At 38.7% G+C, this 22,194-nt stretch overlaps 1 protein-coding gene across 1 annotated transcript in view; it reads left to right on the top strand.

Moving 5' to 3' along the window:
* Window positions 1-22,194, top strand: part of rut (rutabaga) — a 1,268,721-nt gene that overhangs the window by 1,093,836 nt on the left and 152,691 nt on the right. The window contains exon 20 of the mRNA XM_068226417.1: window positions 15,964-16,125. Within this exon, the coding sequence (XP_068082518.1) occupies window positions 15,964-16,125 (162 nt within the window). The remainder of the gene's footprint in view (window positions 1-15,963; window positions 16,126-22,194) is intronic.

Raw genomic sequence — 22,194 nt, 5'->3', positions numbered from 1 at the left:
TTGAATGTAATTAACTGGGGAATATAGTGTGTTAAATTTTACTTGCTGTCACTTGCAAATAGTAGCTCTCTTCTTTCTCCCCACCCCAAAAAAGTGAAATATATGATTCTGTTGAAGTGTAGTATTCCAAGAGCTGTAATGAATAAATTAGGAGTGTTGAGGTATAAAGTAGGAACTCAAGATGGGAGGTGCCAGCCATCTGAGTGAGTTACTGCTTCCTCTCATCTCCTTGTATATAAGCCAGTCTTGTTTCTTCTGTACTTGCTTATTTTAAGCATTATAGCAGATGTTGGCTTGTAATGCTATATAGTGGTAATACTTCAAGAGTTACCACTACAGAATAGTTGTGCATGCTCTCATCTTTATTTTGCAGTCATATATTTTCTTTAAGCATCATGCATTAGTTTCTCTAAAATTACTATACGGGACACATTCGAGCCATTTAGTGAAGAGTCTAGCTATGAAAATATTCTTCCATCTTTCCTCATTTGGTTTAATAAGGAATTGGGAACTGCGTATGGACATACAAAATTTGCTGAGAAGATATCCTAGCATATAAGATATCCTCAAGATATACAGGGTCTCTGTTATAAACCCAGACTGTCCATTGGCATTTCTACTCTGAGACCTAAGCAGCTGTACAGGAGGCGCATGCATAATTGATAACCTTGCAAGGAGCGTAAACGTGTTCAACCTAGCAGTTGCCAGTCTGAATCCTAGCTGTTAACATGCTGAGACGGTTATTTTCGTATGTAAAAGTTATTTTAAGTACAAGTCGGCTCGACGGGTATGCGATGCATTTTTTGAGCAATTTCCTGGTGAAGTGCCAACTTTATGAGCACAGATTCATGTAATTATAAATAAATTTGAAACTACTGGCTCGGTGCTAAATTAAAAACTTTCATGCACACACAGTTTTAAGAGGAAAAGCTAGATGACATTGGTGCGAATCTTGAACAGTCGCCGAATAAATCACTCCCAAAATTAGCACAAGAAGTAGGGTTTCAATTTCTTGTGCATACACAGCTACAAAGCTGCTACATGTCAAACCGTACAGGTTTACACAGGCTGTTGTTTAAAACCTGCTGATCCAGCCACAAGAGTGAGATACTGTGAGTGGTATCTTGCACATTGAAAGATCGTTTATTCGACCCGCAGCTTGTGTTCTTTTCGGATGAGGCCTGGTTTCACCTTAATGGTCGTGTGAACAACCATAACTCTCGCTATTGGTGTGCAGAAAATCCTAATGGTGTTTCTGAAGTTCCTCGTTATGAAGGATGACACTTCCAGCAATTTTTTTAAGGTAAGATTTCATACAAGATTGTATACACGCTTATAGCAGGGCGGCCATGCGCAACACAAGTCGGGTTGAGGCAGCTCCTGTAGCACAGAATACAAACACCGTGTGCAAGGTCTGGGTTTGTAAGACACACACTGTATACGGTGCAGCTAGGAATGAAGTACTCAGAACTTTGGTATTACTTTGCCTGTAGTTATCAATGGTAAGCCTGCAGCATGACCTTAGTACTGGGGGGTACATGCTTCTAAGTATTAAGTAACATTATTCTCAGTCATACATGAGAATGAATGTGAAGTGTGCTCAGATGCTTCAAATAATAATTCCATGAAACATTACACAAGAGTTATTACTTGGTGAAATTTAGTTAACTGAATCGATGCTTTTCGACAGAAACCTTCATCTTGAAGATCATGTTCATCCATAGATAATTAGTATGTAGGGATAGTGAACTCTTGTCATCTTGCACAGCTTGTTATATAATGCACTTCAATAAAGGTCCTTCCTTAATACTTTTGAGCCTTTGTGCATAACATAGCTGTATGACAAGTTACTGTTGCATTCCCTCTGATAACTATGGCAATATTTCATTTCTAACCATACTGCATCACTTCACAATAATATTATACCATATTGTTCATGTGAATATCAAACCACTGCCTTTTTAATTCCTAATAAATGCCTGTTTTGACAAATAAAATATACAACCAGAATTTATAATCAAGTTGCCAGCAATAAAATGCTTATGTCTGTCTGGGTAGAGAGCTTCATGTAGTGATGTTATGTGTGTTATGAGTTGCGAACGTATTGAAACAAATGGGAAGAAATTATGGCATACAGAGTTAAGGGTATGGAGCTCATATTAAAACTGCTATTTTGATGTTTGTCTTAATTATTGAGGGGTAGAGGGGAAACTGTACAGTTTCACTGATGTGACAAGCTTTCTTGAGGAAGAATTGCTAGAAGTAGCTTGAACCTACTGAATCAGACCCACATATTTTTTTATTTATTTATTTATTTATTTATTTTTTTGCAAAATGACCATTCCCATTCCAAAATTGGTCACGAAAGCACCACCTATTGTTCCCTTATGAAGACAACTGCAAAAATAAGGTTTCATGAATTCAGTCTCTTCAGTGAATTTAGCAAGAATTCTGTTAACTCATTGCTGAAAAAAAAAAAAAAAAAAAAAAAAAAAAAAAGAGAGAGAGAGAGATAGGGAGATATATATTAGTAAGTGAATTCCTCTACTTATCACTTTTGTTGGAAGTGGTTGATTTCGCTGACATGGCGGTTGGGTGTATGTGTTGACTTCATCATCATTTCATCCTCATCATGACGCGCAGATCGCCTAGGGCGTCGAATCAGAGGACCTGCATCTGGCAAGCAAAATATGTCCTCGGTCACTCCCGGCATTAAAAGCCATACGCCATTTCATTTCATACATGTTTAGGAAATAGATGGAAAGTACAACTTGCTAGGCAAGAACTTGGAAATTTTCATTAGAGAAGAGAAGGAAATATCACACACATTTATAATTTTTTCAGTTAGACCTTCACTGGTGATAGAGATAGAACAAGAACACTAATATCCATTGTTGCATCTTACGTAGGTGCTTTGAAAAGTTCACGGAATGTACTAGAATTAAGTATCTTACCTCGTTGGAACTGCTTTTATTTTTCAACATAGTCTCCCTGTAGACTAATGCATTTGGTCCAGCGATGTTCCAATGTCTTGATCCCATCTCGAAAATGAGATTCCTCCAGGCCTGCAAAATACCTCTCCAATTCGGCTGTCAGTTCTTCCCTTGTAGAAAATCTCCGTCCACCGAGGAAAATTTTCAGCTTGGGGAATAGATGTAAGTCTGATGGTGCCAAATCAGGTGAATAAGGTGGATGTGGCAACAATTCGTACCCCAGTTCATGAAGTTTTGGCATGGCAATAACACTTGTGTGCGGCGGAGCGTTGTCCTGATGAAAGATGACCTTTTTCCTTGCCAAACCAGGCCTTGTTTCGCGTATCTTTTCCTGTAGTTGGTCTAGGAGGTTTGCATAGTATTGCCCCGTAATTGTTTGGCCAGTAGGAAGATAATCTATCAGCAGAATACCTTTTGCATCCCAGAAAACTGAGGCCATGACCTTTCCAGACGAACGCACTGCCTTTGCTTTCTTTGGTGGTGGTGAATCAGCATGTTTCCACTGCTTTGACTGCTGTTTTGTCTCTTTGGTATATTAGTGGACCCAAGTTTCATCTGTAGTCACAAATCAGTGCAAAAAATCTTGTTGGTTGCACTGAAAACGGGCCAGACTTTGTTCGGACATTTCCAATCTGGTGCGTTTATTGTCCAGTGTCAAGAGCCGCGGCACCCATCTTGCGGATAATTTTTTCATTCCCAATTCTTCGCTTAAAATATAATATACCCGTTCAGAAGACATCCCTACAGATTCAGCAATATCCCGCACTTTCAGTCGACGATCCTCCATGACCATTTTATGCACTTTTGCGCTAAATTCCGGGGTTGTAACACTTTTTGGCCGTCCACTACGCGGATCATCATTCAAGCTCTCCCGACCAAATTTAAACTTGCTGGTCCACTTGGCAACAGTTGAAAATGAAGGAGCAGAGTCCCCCAGTGTGTTCTGAAAGTCGGCATGAATTTCCTTTGCTTTCATACCTTTCTTTACAAAGTATTTAATCACTGCTCAAATCTCAGTTTTTTCCATTGTCACAAATCACTACGCGGGAACAACAACAAAGAGTCGTCACTACCACACTCCTGCAGCTAGAGCACTGACGCGCCACGTGTTCACTCACAAAGGATGTGTGATTATTGCGCAAGAACCTCATTGCTCTAGCACTGACATCTAGTGGTGATTCCGAGAACTTTTCAAACCGTCATTCAGGTACATTCAGGGAAACGGGATGGCCTAGGGAGCGGTGATAAAGGAACAGGGAACTGGAAATCAAGTAGGGATGACATAAAATTGTTAGTGCTGAACTGTAGAAGTATTGTAAAGAAAGGAATAGAATTAAGTAATTTAATAGATATATATTTACCAGATATTGTAATAGGAGTTGAATCATGGCTGAGAAATGATATAATGGATGCAGAAATTTTCTCACGGCACTGGAGTGTGTATCGTAGAGATAGGATAGGAAAGGTGGGAGGGGGAGTTTTCATTCTGGTGAAAGAAGAATTTGTAAGCTACGAAAAAGTTAAAGATGAGACACATGAAATTCTAGGTGTAAGGCTCATTTCTAAAGATAATAGGCAACTTGATATATTTAGAGTGCACAGATCGGGAAAGGGTAGCACTGATGCGGATTCGGAATTATTTGATAGGATAGTCAGCTATGTGGGAAACGACATGGAAAGAAATGTGATTGTAGCGGGAGATCTGAATTTGCCAGATGTGAATTGGGAAGGAAATGCGAACGACAGGAAGCATGACCAACAAATGGCAAATAAGTAAATATGGGAAGGACAGCTGATTCAGAAAGTGATGGAACCAACCAGAGGGAAAAATATCCTGGATGTGGTGCTGATAAAACCAGATGAGCTCTATAGGGAAACTGAAGTAATAGATGGTATTAGTGATCATGAAGCTGTTTTTGTCGTAGTTAAAAATAAATGCGATAGAAAGGAAGGTCTTAAAATTAGGACTGTTAGGCAGTACCATATGGCTGATAAAGCAGGTATGAGTCAGTTTCTAAAAAGTAACTATGATCGGTGGAAAACGGTAAATAAAAATGTAAACAGACTCTGGGATGGGTTTAAAGAAATTGTTGAGGAATGCGAAAACAGGTTTGTACCTTTAAGGGTGGTAAGGAATGGTAAAGACCCACCTTATTATAATAGAGAAATAAAGAGACTAAGAAGGAGGTGCAGACTGGAAAGAAATAGAGTTAGAAATGGCTGTGGAAGTAAGGAGAAATTGAAGGAACTTACTAGAAAATTGAATCTAGCAAAGAAGGCAGCTAAGGATAACATGATGGCAAGCATAATTGGCAGTCATACAAATTTTAGTGAAAAATGGAAGGGTATGTATAGGTATTTTAAGGCAGAAACAGGTTCCAAGAAGGACATTCCAGGAATAATTAATGAACAAGGGGAGTGTGTATGTGAGGATCTTCAAAAGGCAGAGGTATTCAGTCAGCAGCATGTAAAGATTGTTGGTTACAAGGATAATGTCGAGATAGAGGAAGAGACTAAGGCCAAAGAAGTAATAAAATTTACATATGATAACAATGACATTTACAATAAGATACAAAAGTTGAAAACTAGAAAAGCGGCTGGAATTGATCAGATTTCTGGGGATATACTAAAGACAATGGGTTGGAATGTAGTACCATATCTGAAGTACTTATTTGATTATTGTTTGGTCAAAGGAGCTATACCAGATGAATGGAGAGTTGCTATAGTAGCCCCTGTGTATAAAGGAAAAGGTGATAGACATAAAGCTGAAAATTACAGGCCAGTAAGTTTGACATGCATTGTATGTAAGCTTTGGGTAGGCATTCTTTCTGATTATATTAGACATGTTTGTGAAATTAATAACTGGTTCGATAGAAGACAATTCAGTTTTAGGAAAGGTTATTCCACTGAAGCTCAACTTGTAGGATTCCAGCAAGATATAGCAGATATCTTGGATTCTGGATGTCAAATGGACTGTATCGCGATTGACATGTCTAAAGCATTTGATAGGGTGGATCATGGGAGACTACTGGCAAAAATGAGTGCAATTGGACTAGACAAAAGAGTGACTGAATGGGTTGCTATATTTCTAGAAAATAGATCTCAGAGAGTTAGAGTAGGTGAAGCTTTGTCTGACCCTGTAATAGTTGAGAGGGGAATTCCTCAGGGCAGTGTTATCGGACCTTTATGTTTTCTTATATATATAAATGATATGAGTAAAGGAGTGGAATCGGAGGTAAGGCTTTTTGCGGATGATGTTATTCTCTATAGAGTGATAAATAAGTTACAAGATTGTGAGCAACTGCAACGTGACCTCGAAAATGTTGTGAGATGGACAGCAGGCAATGGTATGTTGATAAACGGGGCTAAAAGTCAGGTTGTGAGTTTCACAAATAGGAAAAGTCCTCTCAGTTTTAATTACTGTGTTGATGGGGTGAAAGTTCCTTTTGGGGATCATTGTAAGTATCTAGGTGTTAATATAAGGAAAGATCTTCACTGGGGTAATCACATAAATGGGATTGCGAATAAAGGGAGGGAGGTTATGAGGGTGTTTAGGGGTTGCAGTAAGGATGTAAAGGAGAAGGCATATAAGTCTCTGGTAAGACCCCAACTAGAGTATGGTTCCAGTGTATGGGACCCTAATGAGGATTACTTGATTCAAGAAATGGAAAAAAGAATGCAAAGAAAACAGCTCGATTTGTTCTGAGTGGTTTCCGACAAAAGAGTAGCGTTACAAAAATGTTGCAAAGTTTGGGCTGGGAAGACTTGGAAGAAGACGAGACGGTCGACTAAGTGGTATGTTCCGAGCTGTCAGCGGAGAGATTGCGTGGAATGACATTAGTAGACGAATAGGTTTGAATGGCGTTTATAAAAGTAGGAAAGATCACGATATGAAGATAAATTTGGAATTCAAGAGGACAAACTGGGGCAAATATTCATTTATAGGAAGGGGAGTTAGGGATTGGAATAACTTACCAAGGGAGATGTTCAATAAATTTCCAATTTGAAATCATTTCGGAAAAGGCTAGGAAAGCAACAGATAGGGAATCTGCCACCTGGGCGACTGCCCTAAATGCAGATCAGTATTGATTGATTGATGATGCTGTTGTGGGGTAGAGGATGGGGCAAAGAGCAGAATTGGTATGAACTTTAGTGCTGCTGAGGTTGTGAGGTAAAGTTGTGACATAATGTGTTTTAAATAATGTTAAAGCATTGCAGAGCTCAGTCGTCTTTTAACACCTGAAGCACCTTTCATAACAATAAAGCTTACATGTTTAGGAACGTTATAATTCTGTATATAGCTGCCTCTGTGGATCAGTAGTAGTTTCGGCCTCTGGATCCCAAGAGAGCGGGTTCAAACCTGGCAGAGGTAGTTGGATTTTTGAAGGGCGGAAAAGACGTCCGTTCGACACTCCATGTCGTACGATGTCCGCATGTAAAAGATATCTGGTGACAAGTTTGGTGTTTACCCGACAAAATTAATTAAATCTCAGTCATAGACGTCCAAGAGAGTTCTGGTTCACTCGATCTGCCATCTAGTGGGCCTAGAGTAAAACAGCAATGTCGAAATCGACGAGCAGACAGCCAGATGGCGTCAAATTACAACGTCTGCACATGGTTGATGATGCCATACGATTATTATTATTATTATTATTATTATTGTTGTTGTTGTTGTTGTTGTTGTTGTTGTTGTTGTTGTTATTATTATTATTATTATTATTATTATTATTATTGTTGTTGTTATTATTATTGTATATGATGTACCATATTTATGTATGTTCATAATTTTCAGGAATATTCTTTTTCCCTAAAAACACTGGCACCCTTCCATTCTATATGAGGTTAGTGATTTGGAAGCCCAGTGCACTAAATGCTCTTAATGAGTAAATTATGAAATAATATACAATTTCAGAAATGCTGCATGAAGTTAAGAATACTGTGATTTGTATTCTTAAATCAATTTTATCATGTAGTGTTTACTGTGTGCTATGTCTTCTGGTATGGGCTAGAGCAATTTGTTACTTTCATTGACCTGTCTGTCTCATCCTTGGCTTTGACAATATGAATGTGACCGAGGTATGAGCGATGTTAGTAATACCATTCCTTATGCAGCCAGTCCCTATTATGATTGGAGTGGAAATATCGCCTATAGGGACAGTTGGTGCATGCATTTCAGTGGGCTTGGCAGACTGATCTGCAATAGCAACTTCTGGCTCGGTGAGGAAAGCAGCGGGAAACTATATCACTCCTCATTTCCCTAGTATGCCTCTTCAGCGATGCCTAGGCTGTCTATGATAGACTTTGTTGGAGCTGTGGAGGATTAAACCAGCCTTCGGGCTGAATACCCAACATACACATACATATGATAGAATGCCTTATAATAAAAGTCTTACAGGGTGACGCACAAATAGTTGACACATTTGAAAAGCAAATATACAATGCAAGTTACGTACTATGTTGTTAAAATTTTGCGCAACCCTTCCCTGTTTCATGGAAGTAACTCTAGAGGTGATACTGCTGCTTTGTCTCCAAATGCCTGCATTCCAGCGAGCTTTACGCCATGGCCGACAACTGCCGACTCTCCGTTCAGCAGCGCGCCAAAACAGTTATCTTTTATTGCGAATCAAAAAGTGTTACAGGGACACAAAGGAAATTTCGAGCTGTATTTCAGACTAGGTGGGCACGAGCAAGGAACCGTCCTTCGCTTATACAGAAACTTTGAAGAACAAGGCAGTATGAAGGAAGAAAAGTGACCACATGCATCAGCAGTTCGGTCTCCTGAAAACATCGCTGCGCTGAGGGTTGCTATGCAGCGCAGCCCACACAAGTCAACACGGGGAGCTTCAAGAGAAAGTGGAATATTGCGCAGTTCAAGAATGTTACACGGTGACCTTCAATTGTACCTGTACAAAATGACTGTACTACATAAGCTAACAGATCTTCTCAGGCCTTATGGACTCAAGATAAAGATGAAGTACTATTCAACATTTGGTTCTCTGATGAAGCCTACTTTATTCTCAGCGGGGCAGTTAATAAACAAAATGTGCGGTTTTGGGCTACAGACAAACCAGACATTATTAGAAAAAAAACAACGTATGGGGAAAAAGCGAGTCTGTGTTTAGGTCTGTCAAGACATGAGTTAATTGGACCATTTTTTCTTCAGTCAGACAGTTATTGCACAGCGATAGGACATGCTGGGGAATGAATTCATGCCTCAAATTCTTGCTATCCCTATTCATACGCAGTGGTTGGTGCAAGATGGTGCAACACCTCACACAGCTAATGATGTTCTTAATTTTTTGAGGGGAGTATTTAGTGATTGTGTAATGTCTCATCGTTACCCTCAGTACAACGATAATGGCAGATTCTTCTCGCCTCCTTAAAGCCCACATTTAAATCCTTGTGATTTCTTTTAATGGGGCTATTTGAAAGAAAACCTCTTCGCTTCAAGACCTCAAGGCCACATGGAATTGAGTGCTCGGCTCGTGCAGCTCTGCAGTGAAATTCCTGAAGATCTGTGCCGCGAAGTCATCAGAAACACGCTTACTCGTCTCGAAGAGATTGTCCGCCACAGTGGAGGCCAGATTGAACATGTGAATTAGCGAAATGTATTTCCAGAGTCCAAGCTGCCTGTATTTAAAATTTCATTAGTGTTCTGTGAAGAATAAAGTTGTTATTCTAAAATTAAATGTGTCAACTATTCGTGCACCACCCTGTATCTTTAGTTCATGTACACACCTCTTGTTCTTTGAAGAACCTTACACCTTCTTTCCCCAAACAAGTAACAAAATTTTTTAAGCCTTGAATGTGATCATTGGAAAGCTATTCATTGCTCACAGTTTATGCTTTTTTCAAGAAGGGATATACAGTATATACTTCGGGATTGCTGGCCTGATGATGATATAAACTTTTGACAGTGATTTAGCCATTAGAAAGAGATATGTGATTCTAATGTGTTGTTTTCTATATTTCCTGCAGCAAGTCTGTAATTGCAGTACTTTCATTCCAGTTATAATAATATCTCTTAGGTCAAGATTTACAAAAGCTTTTCACCATATCAACACTAAGACATGTACCAGTACCCTCTTTATTCCGATTAATTTGTTTGGCTAGTGTTGCACTTATATTACTGAAGTTTTTCATAGCTATCTCTTCACAATTTATAGGATTTTCTGGCATATGTTGCGTGCATTATTATGCTGACTTTATTTGCATCAGCAGTCCAAGTTGTCATATGTACTTCACCTTTTCTGCATGGACATATCCTGTGTCCTCATAGTACTGCCTCCAGCAGGTTTCCCATTTGCTCCTTGATGTGTACTACCTCATTCTGAATACCTACTGTAGTTATCAATATTGAAGTTAGGTGCTTTGGGTGTAGGATTTGGTTTTTGATAAGTGAATCATATGCAGTACTTTGGAAAGAAGGGAAGAATTCTAGGGTAAAACACACTTCAAGATTTCTGGTCAGAAGAAATTAAAAACTCTTCTCTGTTGGAATAGACTATCAGAGTGTCAAACCATTCTGCAAGTGGCTCATTTTCCAGAAGACTTATATTGTTATTACACGTCTTAGTAAGTTGGAAGTTTCAAAATAATAAAATTTCTCTGCTTGAGAACAGTTACTACTCAACCTGATGACAACTAGCAATGCAATCTAGCACAGCAGAATTTTGTCTGTTGGAGTTATGGTTGCTTGTGGTGCATGGTGGATATACATGTTATACCTGGGAGGTGGAGGGCCTAAGTTCAGCACATCAAAATAGCATTTGACAAAGGTGCATATTTTAGCAAAGACTAATTTCTTTGTGTTCATAAATTTGGATTCCCTGGCTGGTTGTTTCAGTAAAGCAACGTGAAAGTGATGTTGGAAGGTTTGGAGGGAGGTAAATATAGACTGGTTAAGATGCTTACCACCTCAAGAACACAGTATGAACACACGCATAAGGGAACATTTTTGTCTGGAGTAAAAATACAGGCTGGAAATTATGCCTCTCCCCCAAATTTCTCTTGCCAAGCCCAGAAACAACAATAATTCATCTGTCGCTCTAAATCCTAGATAAGCAAACATTAATTCAAGAACTGTTTTGCAGAATAAGTGTAATGTCAGTCTTTAGAAAATGTTTGATAGTTTGTAACTTCTTAAATAACATGATGTCGCGACTTTTGAAACCAAATATTTGTTTTTCAATAGACGTGTAATATCAGTCCCCTAAATATGCAAAAATTTGTTTTAAGTTTAATTGCTCGTAGAATGTTTGCAATGGCTGATGTGTAGTGTCATTTAATATTAGTGACAATCTGTGTTCTTTTTATGGATTAATGTCTTATATTCCTTCAGCAGTAGGTTAACTTATGTTAGTTGCATTGCACGTGAAGAATGTCCAGAAGCATAAGCGAAATCCTTGTGTATGCCTCACACAGGAGGGCTGCCGATCACTGATCTAAACTGTATGCTGGATTATTGACACTGTCTATCTGATTCTCTGCAAGTATAAATCACTGATTTCTCTTCCTCCATTAATTTTGTAACCCACATGATCCTCATAATGGTCATAGTTTTAACTCACTCACCAGGATTCTTCCTTTGTAGTGTACTGTATTTCACACCTTAAATTTGGAAGAGGTCCTGATATGATCTACCTTAAACAGCCTCTTCTTCATGCAACCTTCCTGCTTTCCTTGTAAAGAATAGGAAGCAAGAGTTGATTTGTTCAATCATGGAGCTCATTGGCACTTCACTTACAGTGCAAGGAAATGTTTCCTTATTTCAGATCTTGGTGTACTTCACCCATGCCAGTCCTAGACATCCTGACATCACAGGTTATTGGACTGATTTGACGTGCACTACAATTACCACAACTAGTCATTCAATTCCTGGACTGTACTTCCTGTGCTCTTATGGAGTATTGTTATCATTGTTACCCACCAAATGCAGTACTTCTGTGCCAATGAGTCAGTGTGCTGAAAACCCCACCTTGTTCTGTGCAACAGGAATGATGCAGCATTTGTGTTTGCAACTATGTGCTACGTGCTCTCTGTGAACAGTGAAATGGATGATTTATGTTAACAACATGTTAGCATCAAATTCTGCTTCAGGTTATAGAAAACTGCTTCAGAATGCTACAAAATGCTGAAGATGGGTTTTAAGGAGCAGGCTATGGGACATTCACAAACATTTGAGTGGCTTTCCTGCATTGGTGAAGTTGGTGCATTAGTGGGAATCAGTCACAGAATTCTAAGAGAAGATTTACACGTGCAGTGTGTTTACATCAAAGGTCATGCCTAGACTCCTGAGTGATGACCAAAAGCAGCAAAGACTTGCCATTTGTTCAGACCACAAAGATCAATCTGCCAGTGACCCCATCTTTCATTCCAGCGTCCTTACAGGTGATGAAACTTAGGTTTACATCTACCATCTGGAAACTGAATGGCAATCCAGTCGGCATCATATCATATGTAATAAATTTCATATTGATATGTATTGGCAGCTAATTCACATATAGTGGGGTAGGAGTTGCGAACAAAGGTGTTCTACTCAACATTCTTGAAAATTGTTTCATTCATCTGGAACATTATTTTCATCCAAATTACAACCTTAATGAGATCTCAGAAAAACCAAATATTTTATTTGATGCAATTTTCCCTGTATATAACAAATAAAAACCTAGAAAGAATAAAAATTCCAACCCTGCCCTAGCCCTCACTCCTGTTGTCAGGCACCACTCTCATATCGCGTTCAGTGTGGCGCAAGCTTTTGTAGTTATAAGACGCGCCGAGCTGAGTGACTCAGATGGTTAAGGCGCTGGCCTTCTGACCCCAACTTGGCAGGTTCGATCCTGGCTCAGTCCGGTGGTATTTGAAGGTGCTCAAATACGTCAGCCTCGTGTCGGTAGATTTACTGGCACGTAAAAGAACTCCTGCGGGACTAGATTCCGGCACCTCGGTGTCTCTGAAAACCGTTAAGAGTAGTTAGTGGGACGTAAAACAAATATTATTATTATTATTATTATTATTATTATTATTATTATTATTATTATTATTATTATTATTATTATTAGTTATGACACCTATGAAGTTGTGAAATAGTGGGGTGAGTTTCATACAACATTCATTCTTGCTTTTCCTTTCTTTTTCTTTCTCCTCGAATTAGTAATTTATTCTCTTTCCTTCAGTCATCTACCAACATACTCGATCCATATTAACAAATACACAAGTTTTATCACCAGACCACTTGTCCATTGATCTAAGTTATAGATGTCCCCCTCAGAGAGCTCAATAAGTTTGTGAAACACCATATCCTTCTACACGTAAGGGAATCGGAGCCATCATAAATATGCCACGTTTGATATTTGCACCAATCAGCTGAACAATTTTACTACCTTCATATAAGAACCTAGAAAGCAATAAATGGATGGACAATGTTCTATTGCTCACATTTAAAATTGACAACAAAGACTCTAGATTTTAAGGTGTTTTTCTCCCCATATTTTTAGATGGACTCTGCTTCCATCTTTATTTTTGATATTTTACTAATTATGGTTTTAATGTTATGGCTGAGGGTGACCTCACAACCAAGGCTGAAACTAGTACCAATGAATGTTCTATGAAAATATAGTTACATCATTTTTATGTGTGTATTGAATAGGTGGACCGCTCCTACCCCATTATGTGAATGAAGTCGGTGGAAAAGTCCAGGGTCACCTCGACCAAAGAAAGAAAGGCAAGTCAAAGGCAACACTGAGTGCATACTGATTAGGGTTTTTGATCAAAAAGAAATTGTTCGCTAGGAGTTAGTTCCAGTGGTCAGAAAGTTAATGCTACTTTCTGTGTCCAAGTTTTGAAATGTCTACTGGAAGGTGCGAGGGGAAAGCAACCCAATCAGTGGCGAAACAACGAGACTTATTCACCATGGCAATACATTTGCCCGTACTGTTTTCCTGACCTGATGATTTTTGGGAACATGACCCTGGTGCCATGCCCTCCCTATTTGTCTGACCTTGTACCCTGCAACTTCTTTCTATTCCCAAAACTGAAAATGCACATGAAGGGGCAAAGATTTCAGACAGTGGAAATTCAAAGTGATTCACAATGCTTCCAATCGTAAAATGCTGGTGGAAATGATGTCCAACTTCAAAAGGGGGCTACTTCGAAGGTGACGGGGGGGCCAATAATATCTAAAGTACACAGTGAACTATTCATAAGATCAGCAGTCTGGGAATTTATCGACTCGTGGAGTGTATTGGACTGGTGGCTACAATGTCCATAGCTCCTGTATGACAACTCTCTTCGCTTAACGTATCACTGATACTCTCTATTTAGTAGCTTTATTCCCTTCTTTGTTACATAAACTTACATGGATAGCCTGGTAAATGTAAATGAAAAGAGCAAACATTTCCCCTTAATTGTGCGATTTCAACTGTGTTCTTACAGTGGTGAAATAATCTGACTCATCTTTGTGATTGATTGCTGTACAATACAGGATGCCTTGGAGTTCCAGAAAGCTTGTGTTGTATTTAGTACTTCCGAGAAAGGTAGCCTAAGTAAAGGCATACCAAGAACCCTGCTCCTATGATGTACTGTATCTGTAGAAATAGTTGACGTATTGGCAACCTTCCCTCATTGGTCTCTCAACTGATATTCAAATGATGGAAGCTGTGAGGTATTAACAATAAGCCTTAAAATAGAAAGGCTTTTACCATTTCAAGTGGATTTTTAGCTTCTTTTTCTTCATGCTTTGCTGCATGTGCACCTGTTTTAGATTAGTGTACAGTTGTGTGGGCCTGTTTGTGCTACAAAGGTAGCTATTAAAGTATGTATTTTAGAACAGTTTTGTGCAGTGTGTTATACCACTGCTGTACATTTACTTTTTGACAATCTTCAGTCCGATGGCAGAATTTTGGCTTTGTGCAAAGGATTATTGGAACATTTTAGGATTCACTAAATTAAATGAACAGACTGACTTACTTTTGGAATATCAAGGATATGCATGCATAAAGCCATACCATGGTTTATATGGAGTATAAAATAATAATTTCTTCAATGAAAATTTGAAATAAAGTATTACTGTATATGTATGTTGGATATATTTTTTAAATAAGCCTTTTTAGAAGAAAAAAAAAGTTTTTGAGACCGAACGATGAGACCCTTTTCAAAGGGTCGGGAACATTGTATAACTCCCTGATTGGAGTGGACATAGTTTTATTAACACGAAGCTTTGTTTGTGTTGAAAATAGTAATTTGATGAAGACATTGAATAGCGACATGTTTGACATGGTGATCTTTAACTTTCCCTAGCAATCTCACTTTTTGAATGATATAAGACTCATTTCACATACTTCATGTGTGTTAGTTATTTATTTTCACTCGGATATTATATCATACTACCTCTTCTTTTTTTGATCTCAAAAACACGTTGTGCTCCAGTGGTGGGACCTCTTTCACTTCATAGCCTATAACAATATACTTTTCAAATTGATATAAAGGCTATTAAAAGTGAAGAGAAATAAGAAAGAGGCTTCATATCTCTTGAAATCTTCACAATTCATATTGTAAATTTTTGGCTGGTAATTTATGTTCTAAATTGTTTTGATTATACTCATCTCTTGGGAGTGTTTGTTTGGCTAATCACTTTTTAATTCTCATGTGATTGTCCTCTGTGGTATTTGGTGGGTGATTTGAGTTCTGGGAGGTCTTTAGTGATATATTTAAATGTTTGTAAATAATAAACTAAAGTTTCACTAACATAATATATAGTTCACAGATGTTACTAATCTCCATGTCATTTGAAAATATGCTGTGACAATGTTTGCATGGATGTAGCAGTTCTGTTTAGTGCTAGTTGTGTTGCTGTCTTGTTACTCTAGCTTGGTTACTGATGCGCATTTGATTCTCTTTCCCGCCCTGTTCCATTCCACCTTTCTCCGACCATGCTTTCTGTGTGACTGCCGGGACTCTGGCCTGTGCACAGAACACTCTTTCGCAGGACCTGTACCATCAGAGTTATTCACGGGTGGGCGTTGTCTTTGCGTCGATTACTAACTACCATGAATTTTACATGGAACTTGACGGCAACAACCAGGGCGTGGAGTGTCTCCGTCTCCTCAACGAGATTATTGCTGACTTTGATGAGGTAAGTTACTGTGTGTATCAGTCGTTGAATAAAAGGTTTTGTAACATTTTACAGATTTAAAGTATAACTAGCTGAAATACATCAACATATGATGATCATTGGAGTAAATGTTTATTGAAGGATTTCCTTATATACGACTTTTTATTTTTACAATTTTCATTACATCCCACTGACACACTGGCAATGATGGGATAGGAATAGCTAGAAGTGGGAAGGTAGCGACCATGGTCTTAAGTAAGGTACAGCCCCGGAATTTGCCTGGTGCAAAAATGAGAAACCATGGAAAACCACCTTCAGGGCTGCCGACAGTGGCGATCAAACCCACTATCTTCCGAATGCAAGGTGATAGCTATGCGAGTCAAACCATTCAGTCACTTGCTCTGTGCATTCCTTATATAATTATCTTCTGGCACTACTGCAACTTCAAAATATCATTCTCTTGACATTGAAATATTTAACTCGCCATAGCTGAAAACTGGCTGAGGTAAATAGAGACCTTCACGTCCCTTAAGGTTTATTGATCGTGATACAAAATGCCTATCGAATTGGAAATCGATGCCTCTTGAAGGAAAAGGGAAGTGTTTAATCAGAAGTTGTTAAGTTAGTTCGAAGGATTAGAGCTCTCTGTCTGGCCTTATCTCCACTAATTATTTCTGAATCTAAACAATCTTCATACATACTTCCTACAATTAGGTTCTAATCTGGTTCCATTTAGGAGCCATTGAGAACGTTTAGATTTCTAAGGAGCATAACTATGGCTCCAATTATTAGAATAAGAATATGTGGAGGCAAACCATGGAATTCCAAGGAATTCAGGAATAATGTAGGAAATAGAAGAAGCTAGCTTTCATCTTCAATATCAGTCTGTAAAAACATACCAAGAACCCTGTTCCTATGATGTACTGTATCTGTAGAAATAGTTGATGTATTTGCAACCTTCTCTGAGTGGACCGATTTTCAACTACTGGGTATAATCCCAGGGACTTTCAGTTAATTAATTAAGAATGACAACTTTTGAGGAAATGATATCTTTGGCAGAAATGAACGTTTGTTATAAATTACGATCACAATATCATAATGTGCTAAAATTCTGGCTGGTAGTTCAGTAACATTTGATCTGTCACCATCTACAGAGGGTTAGTCGCTGGTACCAATTTCTTGCCAAAAATAAGTGATTTTTTTTTTCCTGTATATTTTCATATAAATGGCATATTTTGAAGAAGGGTCAAAGAAGAGAGTATTTAATAAAATTACAAATAAATAACTGTTTTGTGATAAGCATATGGCAAAACAGGCAAAACCATAATGAAATCTCCCCCAAGAACAATAAATTTCCCACCAGAAGGAATGGAATGTATACAGGGTGAACAAAAAATGCCGCACTTCGAGGTCGACATGTGATTCCTCGTCACATTGCAAGAGAAAAGTTTCTACAGCCAAATCGAATCTGGTGCTGTTGGAAAACAAGTCGAAAATGAGAAGCTGGCAATACTTTCACATCCTGCAGCACATCGGAATGTAATAGAGAAACGTGCATCATCCCGCTCTACCGTACCCGCCGACACAGCTCAATGAGTAGACTGCTGGGTTATCAAATCCACATGCACCATGGAGCTACGGCTCAAATCTACGTCAGCTTCTTTTTCTTTCGTGTGTGTCATCAGGTCCCTAGTTCCTGTCGTGTAACTGCGTTTGTAAGCACGACATCCTATTTTCACATGACAATAGTCGAACACATGACAGTGTGATCCATTCAACTGAATGCATGAGTCGACTAACCACGCAGTGCACAACCGTAACTGGTCCTGTCAAGTGCATGTAGGGCGGCTTCCTGACGGAGTACACAAACGGCAAATACGTTGATATGCTTTTAGTTTTGAGTGCATCCGATAACCAAGCTTCTGCTGCTGCTCATGTGTATGCAGCACGGTACCCACAAAGGAGCCATCCCGATAAGAGTGTTTTTTGTCGCCTTGAGCAATGCCTGTGGGAAACCAGTAGTCCTCGTCCACAAGTAGTGGACAGAGGTCGTCGATGGACTAGACGTACTCTACAAACAGAGAAAGACATTCTTGAAGCCGTTCACCAATCGCCTCGCGAAGTACCCGTGATATTGCAGTTCACTTCCAGGTATCTCAAACGCTGGTTGTTGACGTGTTGCACGACAAAAAAATGCATCCATAGCATTACACGTTAACTCAACACCAGCGGTCAGAAGACCGCATTCGAGTACAGTTCTGTGAATGGCTTTTGCAACAAGTTGAATATAACAAACATTTTATAAAGAATGTAATATGGAGTGACGAATGTAGTTTCACTCGGGAAGGTATTTTCAACCATCACTACAGCCATTATTGGTCTGACCACAACCCCCGTCACCCGTGAATGTGGCTATCGGGCACAATTTGGCATAAACCTGTGGGCTGGAATCGTGGAAGGAATGCTTTTAGGCCCTTACCTATTGCCGGACAAGTTGAATGCGCCCTGCTATTGTACGTTTCTGGGCAATACTTTGCCTGACGCTTTAGAAAACCACTTGGTGTTCGGTGACAGCTATGGCTTCAGCATGATGGTGCACCGCCACGCTTTGGAATGACTGTGTGTAACTGGTTAAATGAAGCGTATTGAGGGAAATGGATTGGTTGTGGAGGTACAATGCTCTGGCCTCCACGTTCCCCGGACCTTAATCCACTAGATTTTTATTTGTGGGGACACTTAAAGGAACATGTTTATAGTACTCCACCCATGGATGTACAAGACCTAATAGCTCGTATGCATGCTGCATCGGCAATGGTGGATGCAGGTGTGTTGCGTAGGGTCGGGCAAAGTATGCTTCAGCGAGTGGCGAAGTGTTTGCAAATGCAAGGTGGTCGCTTTGAACATCTGCTGTGAAGTGAACGTTGCTCGTAAGTGTACGTACCAGCTCTGTGAAGATAAGACTGTACGTCACAGGTAGACTATGGAATTATTGTGCGTAGCATAATGGGCAATCCAGTGTAGCCTACCTACTGTACTGTATTGTGTTTCCTTGTGCCACATCGGATAGAGATGATGTTACAGTATCCACTATTATGTTCTACGTATTGGCTTTATTTGTGACATGGACGAAACAAAGTGGTCGTTTACGTCTGTAAAAAGTTCATATTATGTTTGAATGTTTAAATAAAGGTAACTGTAATGGTAAGACAGACCCTAGTGTATTGCATAATGGAGGTGTATTTTGGATACAATTTGATACATTAACTGAAAAAGAAAAAAATTGGCGCGAATGCGACTTGAACATCGGCGCGTCCGCACAACCGGCACTTATGGCATTACCTCGTCTCACTGAGCTAATGTGACAGCTCCGGCAGAGCGCCGAGTTCATGCGACCTGTGCTTGGCCACGCTGCACGCCGTTAAAGCGTTGCCAGAGCCTTGTTTCTTAACTCGCATTTCTATTAAAGCTATTGGTGGGACTAGGTTTTGCAAGATAAACTTTTGTCATGAATTTCAATGAGGAACCACATGCCGACCTCCATGTGGGACATTTTTTGTTCACCCTGTATATATATTTTTTAAATATTGTCTTAACGTCGCACCGACACAGGTAGGTCTTTGATGACGATGTGATAGGAAAGGAATTGGCCGTGGCCGTAGTTAAGGTACTGTCCCAGCAATTGCCTGGTGTGAAAATGGAAAACCACGGAAAACCATCTTCAGGACTGCTGACAGTGGGGTTCGAATCCACTATCTCCTGAATACAGGATACTGGCCGCAGTTAAGCGACTGCAGCTATCGAGCTCAGTAATGATATATTTTAGAAAATGATTCACACACATTAATAAATGACTATTTGCCATTGGGGCTTTACCCATACAAATAGACTATTGTGAGCTGCTTTGGAATTTAATTTTAATCAAAGCACCAAACTCTCATTTAAATTTAGAGAAGTTTGGAATGTAATTTGCACTATTCAACTGCTGGGCAGTGGCAGCAAAACAGTGGCTAATCCTGTCCACGTTACTGATACTGCATGAAGGCCGAAATTGAAGAACTTTTGTATTATATATTGTAAATATTTTTGTAGTGACCATCGCTGACAAATGCATTCTTGACATTTGTATTGTTTTGTTGGAACACGCCAATGATTTCATTAATAGTCGAATTGAAAGTTGTACTTGGTTGGTTATGAGTACCATGTCGACCAAATCAAAATTGAAAATTAGCACATCAATATGACATGCAGGATTGACCCACTTTGCTAACTACCGGAATGAAAGAAGTGAACAGCTCAGTATTACAATTACAACATTAAAACATGAAAGAAAGTTAAATCCTCCAAAATCACTCGCGCTAACAAATACAGGAAGAAACGGCATGGAGAAGGAAATGTTTAAATTTATCCAAAATCACTTGAAGCTAGCAAATATGGGGAGAACTACAAAAGAGATAGTAAGTAAAATTGCATTGAATAGCTTCTTCTTGGCTGAACGACTAGCTAAAACACAGGCTGAAGAAGCCAAAGTAAAGCTGACCAGGAAGACTTCTGACTACGCTTGAGTACTTACCCTTTCCACCTTCTCTATCGTACCACATGCCTCAGCACTCTCACAGTCCAGGCAGCCTTGAAGTACTGGCGAGCGCTTTAGGCAATCAGAATGCTACATTTTTCTTTAATCATTTAAAAATATATGACAAGAAATTTTTATGCTTTAAATGTTCATGCTTTTAGAGAGACACTGCAAATTTACAGGCCAAGAGCTTTTGTCAGAATGCTTTATGATGTATATAGGTTCAACCATTCTCTGAAACTTGCGGTAACAAAAATCAGCCTAGTGTTTTAAATATATACATTAAATATAAATTAAATGGAAGTAATCACAGAAATAGGTTCAGTTTGCATTTTTAAAATTTGCACAGAGGTTTCACTGACAAATATAAAATTCAAAGTTTCCTTTATGTGTGATTGATACTTATAAATATAAGATGATGTAGTTGTACTGAAACATTTCCAAATTCATATAGCCTTTGTTTCCTCTTTTCTTTTTTTTTTTAGTTGTGTTTTTTCTTTGGAGTGTTAAAGTGTATCATAAAATAGATGTTTCAGACACTTGCTGATTCACAGTTATGTTGCAAAAACATCAGCATTGGCAAGAATATCAGCATTGTAACTATAATTCTGGAGATGGTATTCTCAATTTTTTAAATACTTTACTTTCAAGAGAAATTAATTCTAGGTTTCTATGTATATGAAATTATTTGTTCAAATAGGTAATGTACATATTCTAAGTTCTTTGAAATTCAATTCTGTTACTAATGAAAAATGACTCATAATATAATGTTTTGTTGTATTTAGGTCCTACTGATCCTCCTTGTTGGAATATTCATTATTGATTAGTGTAATGTTTAATATTAGAATAGTTTTGTTGTCAACATTTGAGTTACAGGACAAACTTAAGAATAATGTTTAATGTGTTTCAATAGCCTCCTTTCAGAAGATCTTTAGTTTGGAGTTACAGTTCGTAGCAAGAAGTTGCATGTCTCTTAAAGATAAGCAGTAAATCCCAAACATTATTCAAAATGTACTGTAATTGAAGTTGATGATTTAATTCCCTTGTACCACACTTTCAAAGTTCTATATACATTTAATATTCCTCAAAGGGGATATATCGATGGCCTAGATTGAATACCTCATTTCTCAAAGTTCTTCCTATCCATTATTTCCCTTAAGACTGGTCACGCCTCCCAGCCACACATGAATATGCAGTCCATCAGAACAATGTTCGTTGGATTTATTTTCCTCTGCTGACGCGTAAAGGAAAATGAACCTTATAAAAATTATACTCTAGGAGTTAGTAAATATGTCACGCAGACATACTTTCCTATAGTTTGGTACGGTAAGGTCCATTTTCCTTCACACGTCAGCATAGGAATAAAGAACACAACGAACATCGTTCTGATGGACTGCATATTCATGTGTGGCTGGGAAGCGTAACCAGTCTTAAGGGAAATAATGGATAGGAAGAACTTTGTGAGATACAAGGTTTTTCTAGGCCATCGATATATATTATTACTTTCTACCAGAGTT

The sequence above is a fragment of the Anabrus simplex genome, chromosome 2, assembly GCF_040414725.1.
Source record: "Anabrus simplex isolate iqAnaSimp1 chromosome 2, ASM4041472v1, whole genome shotgun sequence".
Lineage (NCBI taxonomy): Eukaryota > Metazoa > Arthropoda > Insecta > Orthoptera > Tettigoniidae > Anabrus > Anabrus simplex.
The sequence above is the reverse complement of the archived record's forward strand: the minus strand, read 5'-3'. Positions and strand labels throughout refer to the sequence as shown.